General features: G+C 35.5%; 1 protein-coding gene across 1 annotated transcript in view; it reads right to left on the bottom strand.

Annotated features, from left to right (window-relative positions):
• The window catches only part of LOC125857719 (aspartic proteinase 36-like), a 62251-nt gene extending 54172 nt beyond the window's left edge, over positions 1–8079 (bottom strand). The window contains exons 1-2 of the mRNA XM_049537338.1: positions 7980–8079; positions 7689–7860 (exon numbers count right to left, since the gene is read on the bottom strand). Of these exons, the coding sequence (XP_049393295.1) occupies positions 7689–7860; positions 7980–8079 (272 nt within the window). The remainder of the gene's footprint in view (positions 1–7688; positions 7861–7979) is intronic.
• Between the last annotated feature and the right edge of the window lie 5078 nt (positions 8080–13157).

Raw genomic sequence — 13157 nt, 5'->3', positions numbered from 1 at the left:
GAAACCCAAGGGGATTGGACTAGGCACCACATCAGTGATCCAAACCAGTATAAAAACATCGTGTGTCAATTTACTTTCAGTACCTTATCTTGTTTTATACTGTCGAACTAACTTGCAGGTGAGTCGACTACTCCTCAAAGGAAGTCGACTAAAAGAAGTTTTTAATTCACCTCCCCCCCTCTTGACTTTCAAAGTGGACCTCTTTACCCTTCATTAATTATATTGAACCTTATATACCATTGTTTGATTGTGAGTAATGGGTATTGGTGAAGGGTTTAGTATATTCTGTGGTTTGATAAATGGTGAATAAGTTCGATTGATGACAATATGGGGTAAAACAAGAATATGTTGCATTGGCTCATTCTTGATATCGTGCCAAGATTATCTGTGTTGGATTATTATTGTGAGAAATTTTCTCATCTCATCGAGCATTTGCACATTTTTATAATTGCATTGATGCTATATTAATGTTATGATAATGCCTTGTTGAAATGATGAGAAAAAGGGGAGGGGCCACACGTGCTGTTGTAGGTGCATGGACTGATATGTCTCCCATGGGTCCCATACTGAGGTACAACGGGTGTATATCATTAGGAAAGACATACATTACTCTTTTTGACATTGCACTTCATCTTGTTCCTTGTAATTTGTGGATGATGATATGATATTGTGAATATTAAATTATGAAAGACTTTGGTGATATAAGTATAAGTTGAGGTTCAAACTGTGATATTCTATAACTGATCTATTGTTATTTAGTGAGGACTGTTAGATTGGGTTGATTGACTCTATGCAAGTTGTAGTTGTGGAGTTTCAAATGGTGTTGTTGGAGTACTTGTGTTCAGTATTGTTTTGCTTAGAGCTATTTAGGTTTGCTTGCTAAGTATCATAGTTGTTTGGTACTCACTCTCTTGCTTCTACACTTGTGTAGATTATGAGTCCGGATCATCGTGATTACTCATTCTTCTCTTCTTCGTCTGAGGATTATTGTTGGGAGTTTGTGAGGCTGCTGCTTACCAACTAGGTGGACACCTCTTACTATTTCATTATGTTCTTTTTTTGTTGAATCTAATGTAATACTTAGAGGCTTGTACATGTGTCACTAGGTTTTGGGGGCATTTTGAGTTATGTTATATTTATCCGTAATGTTCTTGATTAAGTATTCCTTTATTCTATTTTATTTATGCATTTACTTCTTTTGTTGGGTTTTAGGTTGATTTGTCTTGGTGGGATAAGACATGTTCCATCACGGTTGGTTTTGGATCGTGACAAATAGTATTAGAGCCTAGGTTCATAGGTCTCACGTGTGTAGAAGACAAGTCTAGAAGAGTCTCGAGGATTGGTATAGAAACATTTGTTTCTTATCTTCGAGATGCTATGAAGACTGTTAGGGAACTTCCATTTGTTAATTCATCATTATCGTGTGTGGTTACTTTCTGCAATATTGAGTTGTCGCATGTTTTTTTGGCAAATGGCAAGGATGAGATCTACTGTTGGTGGTAGAGGAGGGGAGGCAGCCCCCGAGCCAGTTGTTGAGACCCAACTAGGGGTAAGGGTAGAGCCCAAGCTAGGGGAAGAGATCAGCCCTTTGGAATGGTGCTAGTGAGAGACCATGGCAGAGTTGTCTCTCCCAAGCTAGAGATTGATGTTAGAGAGGACCAGGTTCCTCCAAAGTACACTACTGCACCATTGTTTTAGGACACTTTGTTGAGGGTGTTGGAGGTACTTGAGAATTTCAGTCAGGGTGGGGGCGGGACAGGCACACCAGAGGGCTCTTAGACTAGAGTGGGAGCTCAGACCCTAAATAAGGGACATATTCCAGTTAGTTAAGGTCCGATGGGGAAACCACCAGTGGATCCTACAATTGAGGTTGATCCTGCTCCAGGAATTTAGGTTAAGGATACGCCTTTGATTGTGTTTAGAGAGGATGAGCAACGCCGTTATGAGAAGTTCAGAAAGATGGATCCACCTCCATTTTAAGGTGGAACAAGCGGGTATGCGCATGAGCTTTTGAGTACATATACAGAGTTGTTAGAGAGTGTTGAGTTGGATGAGTCTCTAGGTTTGTTCTGCTATACTCCAGTTATGTAGGCTAACTAGGGAGTGGTGTAGAGTCTATTTGTGATCTTTGCCGACTGGATCTCCGTAGTAACCTGGATGTGTTTCCTAGTTCCTTTTTATGACTGTTTCATCCCTTAAAGTGTGAGAGAAGAGAGTTGGTTTGAGGTTTTAGAGTTTGACGTAGGATAGCCTTACACTTAAAGAGTATGAGACTCATTTTTATCAGTTTGTGAGGCCGAGAGGACCCATAGATTTGTGAGGGGTTGTCCTACTCTATTTGTATGGTTGTGTTCAGGTCATCCCGTGAGAGGACCATTATTTGTGGAAAAATCAATACAAAAAATAGCAAGTGGTTGAATGGATCGGAGGAGAGGGTCATAAATTTAAAAACATATGTTAGAGGCTAGAGCTTGCATAGATCAGGAAATTTAGAAGGGGAACCAAAGTGTAGCCACAATAATATTTGGTTTGATGTTATAGAAATAACGGAGGAGTGAGATAGGCTTTGGTGGATGTTAATTAGCTTTGGAAAATTCTCAGGAAAAAATCCACGCGAGGCTGTTAGGCGAACCAGGAACTTTCAAGATCATTCTATTAACATGTGGATTAAAGTAGTTTCTTCTTTTTCTGGAGACTTTGGAAGTAGAGGTAGCTACTTGTTGGTAAAGTTTTGATGAGAACAAAAAATACTAAAGAATTGCAGTTTTCCTACTTACTAGTTAGAACAAGGTTATGGCAAACCTTTGCATCAAAAAATACTAGATAAGGCAATGTCCTTGAAGATTATTTGCTAATCTAAATTTTCATGTTGCAGGTATAAGAAAATTAATACTCATATTATTTTAGGAGGTTCCACAAATAGGCATAAAGAACATTAATATAGACTAATGATAAATTTCAAATCTATGAATTTGAAGTTGTCAAAACAAGAGATTTACTACTCAGTGAAACAACACAAATGTAAATAAACAAAGCAACAAAGCAAAACACCAACAATCAACTAACAAGTGAGATCTGAATACTTGCAACAAATATTGGTTTTTGTTTAATTGTCAGTGTTTGATTCCTTGCAAGGGTTTGTTTTATTTTTATTTTCTTTTCTCTTTTAATGTAAGTAAAATTTAAGTGTGTAATTGTAAAATTATAATCTTAGGTTGAACGGAGATGTGTTTAGATAATAAGGCAACATCCTTGCGGATTATTGATAACCTAATTTTTCATTTTGCAGGTATAAGAAAACTAATATTCACATTGTTTTAGGAGGTTCCACAAACAAACATGTAATGACCCAGATTGGTCATATTTGGACTTTTCCATATGTTACCCCTCCCGATGGTTACACCAAGTCATTTTTGGTTGGTTTGTAAAATCGGTTTTGAGTAAAAATTTGTGAAGTGCAGAAATTTTAGAGTTTTGAAATGCAAAAGTTATCAAAAAGTGGTTTTAGTATCTTTTGGAGTTTCGAGTCTCGAAATGGAATTCTGCCATTTAATTAGTCTTAAAATTTGTAATTTGGTCTAAGAGAGTGTGTCTACTTCAAATTCGAGGTATTTTCGGGGATTTGAGGTCCTTGATTGGAAATTATTGAGATTTTAGCCTTTGAATTGACTTTGGTCGACAATCAAAGATTGGATGCTTGGATAAGTTTTCTGACAGTTCTATTGAATTCGAGGGATGATTTTAGGCCTAGTGGAGATCTTGGTTGAATTTCTAGAGTCCCTGAGCTTGATTTAGCTTTTTGAGGTATTATGTTTGTTTATTGGTGACTTTCACGAGTTTCGGGTAAAGGATACCTCTAATCCATCTTTTGATGGTTTCATTGAATCCGGAACATCAAGTTTAGATAGGTAGCATTTTTGGTTTGTGTATACCGGATTCCGAACGAATCCCAAGGATCCATTCGGAGAATTTATGCCTTGTGTGTATTTACTGGTTTTTGTGTTCTGGTGTCAGATTATTTGGTCATCATGATCGTGAGGACCTTTCTCGTGATCGTGTGGTATTGTGTTAGTGTGCATCACGATTGCGTGGAGCTTTGTCATGACTGCGATGGTCAAATAAAATGAGTTGACTGACTTACTCACCCCGATCACGTGGCTCTTGGTCGCGAAATCGATGAGCAATTGAGACCTGAACAAAATGTTTTTCTAAAATCGGAGGTCCTTCTCATGTTACCCATTTTTTAACCCTAAAAGCTCGAGTGAGGCGATTTTGAAGTGTATATTCATGATTCTTCAATTGGGTAATGAATTTCGACTCCGCTTCATTGTTATTACTTGTTTATGGCATGATGAGTTGAATATAACTTCATTGTTGAAATGGTTTTCACCGTTAGTTCTCAAATCTTTTGGGTAACATAATTGTGTATCAATTTCAAATTCAAACCTTGTTTTCAAAATCAGGCTTTTGAGTCGATTTGACCCCCTTTTCGAATTGATTGACATGAGTGTTGTTGATTTTGAAATCTCATTGTGAATACTTGTTTGATTATATTGTGTTGATTTGGATATCGTTCGGAAGGGAAAAGCCCAAGATCTGGGAGTGATTTTAGATCGAATAAGGCTAGGGAACTTCTAAAGCTTGTTAAAGCTCGTAAAATCTCGAATCCTCCTTGTTGTATGTGTTGGAGAGTAATGATAATAAGGTGATAGAGTTAATTGCTCAAATTGAATAACCTTAATGATAGAAAGAGGATTAATGAAAAAGGCAATGTCTTGATTGAATTGAATAATGTGAATTGTCTTGAGTATTGATACTGAATTGGTTGTTGATGAAATGCTCGATAGTGTTGTTGTGAATACTTGTGATTGATGAACTTGATTAATTTTTAAAGATAAATTTAATTAAATTAATTGAGTATAGAAATATAATTTTAATATTTATAAAATACACAAAAAGAACTATGAAGTCATCTCATATTAATATGGTAACGAAATATATGTTGAAATATTGGCTAAAGTTCATGTGATTTAACTCTTAAAAAATGAAAACTAGAAATAATTTATATATTTAAAATAAATCACTACCGCACAACATATCACAAAAATTTTATGTTTACACTTTCTACGAGATAATATCCATAACTAAGCATATTGAACATAGACAAAATTTAAATTATACATACAAAGTTCTTATAAGTAAATAATTAAAAATATAAATATATTTATAACTTTAATGTGGAAGGAAGTTATAATCAATAAATGATAGTATATCTTATTAGGTATGTGCGGTATTTATAATTTAAATTTATATTTTAAAATACTTAATTATATATTGAGAAATAAATATTATTTAATAACTCACTATAGAGAAATTATATCATTTTTAATGCTTGTAAAAAAATAATATATCAATTTAATATACAAATAAAAATTATTTATTTTTCATTTTATATAATTCTATAAATCAGGGGACAATTAAACTTCACACTAATAAGGATTATAATCGAATTTTTTTCTACTTTAAATAGTGCTTAACTTATTCAATACTATACAATTTACTATTAAATAATATTAAATCAAAATTAATTTTCATTATGATAGTTATTTTTTCATATAATATCAACTCTTTGTATCTTTCAAATAAGAAAAACAAAATAAAAAATGGTATCATTGGTTTTTGGTGAGATTAAATATTAATTGTGTGTTAGTTAAAAATATTAATCTTGGCATTTATGGTAATGTTTCAACACCATATTAGATTGATATTATTGTGTGATAATTTATTTAATCTAAAAGTATACTAAATATTTAACAATAAAATTTATTCTAATGTCATTGTCATTTTTTTATATATATAATTTTTAATTTTTGTAAATATATATATTTTTAAATATTTCTCAAGGACTCCAAATTTAAAAAAAAAATCCTTAGATTTTTTTAAAAAAGGGTTCCATTATATTAAAAAAAAATCAAGTATGCACAGTTCCAAGCAACCCCCCTCAAAATATCTTAAAGCAAATTCACAAAAATAAATCCCCAAGTAGCTCTTCAAGTAAGAAAATTCCCAAGTAAATCACTAAAAACTAAATTCCCAACAAAATTCGTAGAACATGAATCCCTAGATAATACAACATAAAAAATTTTCTAGATAATTTCCCAAGTAATTATTCCTAGCTAAATCTGCAAATAAGTTTATCTACAAATTTTCTTGCAAAAAGATTAAAAAAAAAAAACCTTCTTTCATTACTTGCGAATTTACCTATGAAAACGATACTTGCAAATTATTTGCCCTAAGTAATTCCGCGGTTAATAATTTTGTAAAAATGGCGCCAAATTTACTTATCAATTTTTCTAGGAAAATATTTTTCGCATGTAAAACAATCTAGAATTTAGGAATTTCATATTTCCGCATGAAAATTCGTGGGAAATTTCTGCGGAAATAATCCCCAAATAAAATTCGCAAGTAATTTACAATTTTCTAGTAGTGAAAATACCCTTCACCTTTGTTGTTTGTTCAAAAATATCCCCTTCCATCTTTTGGTCTTAAAAGACCCTCAACCCATTTTTTACTGAATTGATTTCTTTTACTAATTAGTGAAAAATTTTATTTGTTCTACAATTTTTTATTTATTCAAGTTCTTAAGATTAGTCCATCTCAAAATATTTAAAATATTTAAGTCTAACATAAAATAAAATAAATAATTTCTGAATACTTGTCTTTTAACATACAATAATGCCAAATAACAAGTGAGATCTAAATACTTGCAACAAACATTGATATTTCTTTAATTGTCAGTTTTTGATTCCTTGCAACATTTTGTTTTATTTTTCTTTTCTCTTTTAATTTAAGTATTACTTAAGTGTGTGATTGTTAAATTAAAATCTTAGGATGAATGGAGAATGTGTTTAGATAAGGCAACATCCTTGCTGATTAATTGCTAACCTAATTTTTCATTTTTAAGAAAACTAATATTCACATTGTTTTAAGAGATTCCACAAACATGTAAAAACAATATCAATCTGAATAAAAAGTAAAATTTCAAATCTATGAATTTGAAGTTGTAAGAAGAGATTCACTACTCAGTGAAATAACACAAATATAAAAAATCAAACATATCAAAACTTCAATAAATAACAAGTGAGATATGAATACTTGCAACGATTATTGATTTTTCTTGAATTGTAAGTTTTTGATTCCGTGCAATAGTTTTTTTTTTTTTTACTCTCTTTTAATTAAAGTAAAATTTAAGCATGTGTTGGTAAAGTTAAAGCAAGTGGAGAAGCATATCTATGTACGTATATAAGCAAATATTCATTAATATTTATACTCAATTTCTTGTTTAGTTATTGTTGCCATGGGTTTGTTGTCGTTGCAAGTTAGTTTGTTTTTTTGCTCTCTTTTAACTAAAGTAAAATTTTAGTATGTGTTGGTAAAGTTAAAGCAAGTGGAGAGGCATATTTATGTACCTATATAAGCAAATATGTATACTTAATTTCTTGTTTAGTAAACTAAAGCCCACTCACTATGCATGCCAGATATATATATATATATATGTTTTTTTTTGTTAATTCATTTCATTATACTACACTTTTAATATGCTTTATATAATTTATATATTTACTCCATGAAACACATAATTAAATAAATAATTAGAAGTTGATGCTAGCACGTAAATATGTATATACCCAACGAGTCTGGGGTCGAAGGAACCAATAAGGGGGAATTTGATAGCTCCAGCAGTAGTGAAACTGCGCAAAATCCGAGCGTGTCTTGCTCGGTCTCTAGCCTCCAACTCATGCACTGTAGTAGTATGATTCATCGGAACTAGTTTTTCCAGATGGAGAACACCCGAAGCACCTGAAAGCAAATTTCCAAACGAATTAAGATTGGAACTGTAATTACAACCATTGTAAGCGTAATTACAACTACAATGACTAAATAATTATAGCAGAGAGGGAAAAAATTAATGAAATTACCGCTCAGTGTTTGTGATTTAGATTTTTGAGCAGAAATAAATGTATGTGAGCACCAAATTATAAAGAGGAGGAGGAGGTATAAAATGTATGAACTCTTCATTGTTAATTTCTCTGGTTTGTCAATGAAAGGAATAAAAGAAGAAGGAGAACATGAAATGCAAGATTATAGAAAGAGTTCTATCCTAAAGGAGAAGAAGCAGTAGGAGGAGTCAGTTAATTAATATAAGTCTCAATAAGTATTGAGATTAACTTCTTTCCACTGACAGTTTACAATAAAATTACACTGTCAGGTTATTTTTAGAAATATTTATTTCCTTTAATATGCTCACATATTATGAATATTTAAATAAAAATAATTAAAAAAAAGTATTATATGGTAACTTAAACTCTAAATTAATTATAAGAGTTTGTTTAGAATTCTTATTTGGTTATCAAAAATAAGAAGGATTCTTTCACCGCTTTCTTGTCCTCATTATTTTCACCTCGTTCTCCATCAACACTGTAACATCTCGCACCCAGAAACGACTATAAAGAGTTTAAAATATCAAAATATTGATTTTTGGAAAGAATAAGGAAATCTGGAAATTTTGTCTAAGTTAAGAAAGTGAGTTTTGGCCATTTTCAAACAGCCATAACTCCTAGCTCAGGAAGAGTTAGGAGCAGCTCTTGATATGGTTGGAAAGCCCTTGGAGAGAAATTTTCAACGCCGCCGAGATTGCACGATTTCGACATTGTATGAGTGAGATATGCCTTTCGGAAGTTGGCTTGTTGGGTTGAGGAAAGTCCCAATCCGGATTTAGGGAAGGGCAAAGTAGTCTTTTCTCTAATTAATTTCCTAATTTGATTTTAGGGGTTTATTGGGGTAAAAACAGAACCTAAATCAGTTTTGGAAAATTAAAGACGCTTAGGGCTTGGAGAAGAGCGAAATGAAGAAAGAACGGGAGAAAAAGGCAAGAATTCCTCAAGATCATCCAAGCTTGCGAGTGGAATTCATCGGGGGTGATCCCTATTAAGGTATGTGAGATCTTTTAGTGATGGTTTAGTTCACCCACACACCAACTTGTTTCAATTCAGCGATTTTGGGTTGTTTATATGTTAAAAAGTGAAGTTCTTGAAGGACATCGTTAAATTCTTGATTTGTTGTGTTGTTGAAATTTCTTGTTGATTTGATTCGTGTTTCCGGCTGGATTTTCGAGTTAAATCTGTTGTAAGTTGAGAGTACTAATGACCCTAAGTGTTTTGGGGAAAGAACCATGGAAGTTAGGAGGATTTAGAGATGAAAAACGGAGAAGAAAAATCGCCAAAAACTTGGGGAAGGGGGTGGGGCGTCGCGCCAGCCAGCGCGCCCCAAAAGGGGCTCTGAAGTTCACCCCCTGGGGTGACACGCCAGCCAGCGCACCCCAGAAACTCCTCTGAAGTTTGAGGGCTGGCGCCCCGCGCCTGTCAGAGCGCCAGGGACGCCAATTCTCCCCATTCGTTCCCCACCTTTTCGTACTTGTTCCTAAGCGATGTACCTATTTTTTCTAGTTGTTTCCAACACCCTAAGGTACATCTAAACATCATGAAATCATCCGTAAACATGAGATCATGAACCTTGAATCCATAATACAATTCAAGGAAAGTTAAGATCAAAGTCAAAGAAGTTAAGAGTCAAGTCTAGAAGTTAAGAAGCAAGTCCAAGCAAAGTTTCTTAAAGTTTTCAAGAGTCTTTAACAAACGTTTTAACTTCGTTTTAAGGCTTAAGTTTCAAGTTATGCAAAGAGTAAAGAGTCGAGTTCATTTCTCAAAAGCTATAAGGGAACTAAGTATTCCCAAAGAGTTTATAAATGTTTTTACACATTTGAGCAAGAAAAGGGAACATCGATTCCAAGAGAGCATTTAAGCTAAGTTTTGTGTAATTACCTCAACTCAAAGAAAGAGTTTTGTTTTTACAAACATATGAGCTAAGTATATTTTAGGAGTAGTATTGAGCACCGATATGGGGATGCGAGTTCATATTAACTCAAGTCTCCATAAACCATGTAGCCATCATGGGTAGTAAATGATGATACTTTTTAGATGGCTCCTTAAGATGCTTTTAGCATAGACTAGTGGATCCACTAAGTTAAGCATTCTATATGACGACAAATTATAGGACAGTTCTGGCAGCGTGGGGAAGACGTTATATCACCACTTAGGCTCATAGTGGTGCTTGTCGGTTAGAGAATCTCCCACGAAAGTTATATTACTTTTATATTTAAGTAGAGTTGAGTTTGTTATTGCTTTATCTTTTAACAAACTAAGTTGTTTACACTGTTTTACAAGCTTTATATATGTATATTGCATGTGTCTTATTGCTTTATATTGAGTTCAGATGTTCATGAGTTAAACAGAGCCAATATAAGTGTTCCTTTGTACTCTTTTCAAGCTTAAGTTGATGTTTAGCTTTCCAACTCACATACTCGTACATTCAATGTACTGATGCCAATTGTCTTACATCTTATTATGATGCAGGCACAGGTAACCAGGACCAGCATCCGGCACGCCGTTGATCCAGTTGAGCACTCCAGAGTCAGTGGTGAGCCTCCTTGCATTCCGGAGGACTCTGTTATTTCGCTTTCCTAGTTTTGCTTTATTAGGATGTTGTGGGATCTGTCCCAACATCCATCTCAGTATTATAGAGGCTTCATAGATAGTCAGACAGTTAGTATTGAGTCTCTCATCTATGTATTTGTAGCTACTTTGTTTTGAGACATAAGTTGCCATTTTGGCTAAGATGTTATCATTTAAACTACTGCATTGAGTTTATTCTGTTGAGTTAAGGCTTCCGCTGAGTTAAGTAAGCCATGCCAAGGGTCTTCTTGGGGCCAGCAATGGTCTCTGAGTGTCGGCCACGTCCAGGGTGTAGGCTCGAGACGTGACAAACTTGGTATCAGAGCACAGAGTTTAAGAGTCCTAGGGAGTCTATGAAGCCGTGTTAGTAGAGTCCTAGTAATCGGTGTGAAGTGCGCCACATCTATAATTAGGAGGTTGCAACATTTAGGAAATTCTTCTCTTCCTTCATATCCATCTCGTGCGTTAGAGTTTATCTCTAAAAGTTTCCCCCCTAATTCGTGCTTGTGCATGTTACAAATAACCATGCCTCCACGAAGAGCAGCACAAGGTCGTCCAGCTAAGGGAAATGTTGAACCACAAAAGCAATGGGTATCTAATGCACCAAACGTGCAACCTTAGGGCGAGGTCACTAATGCTAAATTTCGCTAGGCTATCTGGATGTTGAGCCAAGCTGTGACTAACCAGGTTGGGCTGCCAAGAGGACCAAGACAAGATGAGGCTGACACTTCGAAGATTCACGAATTCTTGAGAATGAATCCTCCTAGTTTCACTAGTTCGGTCACTACTGAGGATCCGAAAAATTTTATTGAGAAGCTGAAAAAGGTATTTGATGTGATGCATATGGCATATACTGAGCGAGTTGAACTAGCTGCATATCAACTGAAGGATGTTGCTAGAATATGGTTCGATCAGTGGAAAGGGGGTTGACCTGAGAATGCAACACCTGCTAGTTGGGCTTGTTTCGAGGAAGCCTTCTTGGGGCGTTTCTTTCCCCGAGAACTAAAGGAGGCTAAGGTACGAGAGTTTCTTACACTGAAACAGGATTCCTTGGGTGTGCATGAGTATGGGTTGAAGTTCACCCAGCTGTCCCGCTATGCTCCAGAAATGGTTAAGGACATGAGGAGCAGAATGAGCTTGTTTATTGCTGGCTTGGGTCGTCTGTCAAGCAAAGAGGGTAGGGCAGCGATGTTGATAGGTGACATGGACATATCAAGGTTGATGGTTTATGTGCAGCAGGTTGAGGAAGAGAAGCTGCGAGATAGGGAAGAGTTCAGAAGTAAGAAAGCGAAGACAGGGAATGAGTCTGGGTAGCAGAAAGGCAATGTGAATCGTTCGTCCTTTCAGCAGAAGCAAAAGGGGCATACTCCATCATCTGCTAGTGCACCTGCACCTCGAAACAAAGGTGAATATTATGATTAGAATTCGCAGAACTTAATATCTAAACCAGCGCAGTCCCAGGGTAGTGTGGCACAAGAAGGTAGTTGGGCTCCTGCATGTGCAAGTGTGGGAGAACCCACCCAGGTAAGTGCCGTGATGGCTTGACAGGTTGTTTCAAGTGTGGACAAGAGGGACACTTCTTGAAAGAGTGTCCTAAGAATAAGCAAGGTAGTGAAAATCCTAGCAATAGATCCCAGTCTTCATCAGTTGCTCCACCAGACAGGGCTGCACCTAGAGGAGCTACTTCTGGTACTGGCAGAGGAGCAAACTGCCTTTATGCAATCATCAGTCACCATGAGCAAGAGAACTCTCCAGATGTTGTCATTGGTATGATCAAAGTCTTTTCTTTTGATGTTTATGCTTTGCTAGACCCAGGAGCACCCCTTATGTTGCAAATAAGTTTGATGTTTTCCCTGAGAAACTTTGTGAACCTTTCTGTGTTTCCACACCCGTTGGGGAGTCTATTCTAGCAGAAAGAGTCTATCGTGATTGTCCTGTTTCCATCAATCACAAAGACACCATGGCTGATCTAGTTGAACTAGACATGGTAGATTTCGATGTCATTCTAGGTATGGACTGGCTTTATGCTGTTATACCTCCATAGATTGCAGAACTCGAGTCGTCAAGTTTCAGATACCTAATGAGCCAGTCATAGAGTGAAGTAGTAGTTCAACTGTGCCTAAGGGTCGTTTCATTTCGTACCTTAAGGCGAGAAAGTTAGTTTCGAAAGGTTGTATCTATCACTTAGTCCGAGTTAATGACTCAAGTGTTGAGGTACCTCCCATTCAGTTAGTTCCTATAGTAAGAGAGTTTCCAGAAGTCTTTCCTAATGATCTACCCGGAGTCCCTCCTGAGAGAGAAATAGACTTTGGTATAGACATCATTCCATATACTCGTCCTATCTCTATTCTGCCATACAGAATGGCACCAGCAGAGTTGAAAGAGCAGTTGAAAGATCTCCTAGATAAGGGTTTCATTCGACCAAGTGTCTCACCTTGGGGTGCTCCAATCTTGTTTGTGAGAAAGAAAGATGGTTCCCTTAGGATGTGTATAGATTGCCGTCAATTAAATAAGGTTACCATCAAGAATAAGTATCCTCTTCCAAGGATAGATGATTTATTTGATCAACTTCAGGGTACCACCAGT

The sequence above is a fragment of the Solanum stenotomum genome, chromosome 1, assembly GCF_019186545.1.
Source record: "Solanum stenotomum isolate F172 chromosome 1, ASM1918654v1, whole genome shotgun sequence".
NCBI lineage: Eukaryota > Viridiplantae > Streptophyta > Magnoliopsida > Solanales > Solanaceae > Solanum > Solanum stenotomum.
Note: the sequence above shows the minus strand (reverse complement) of the source record. Positions and strands in the feature narration are given on the sequence as shown.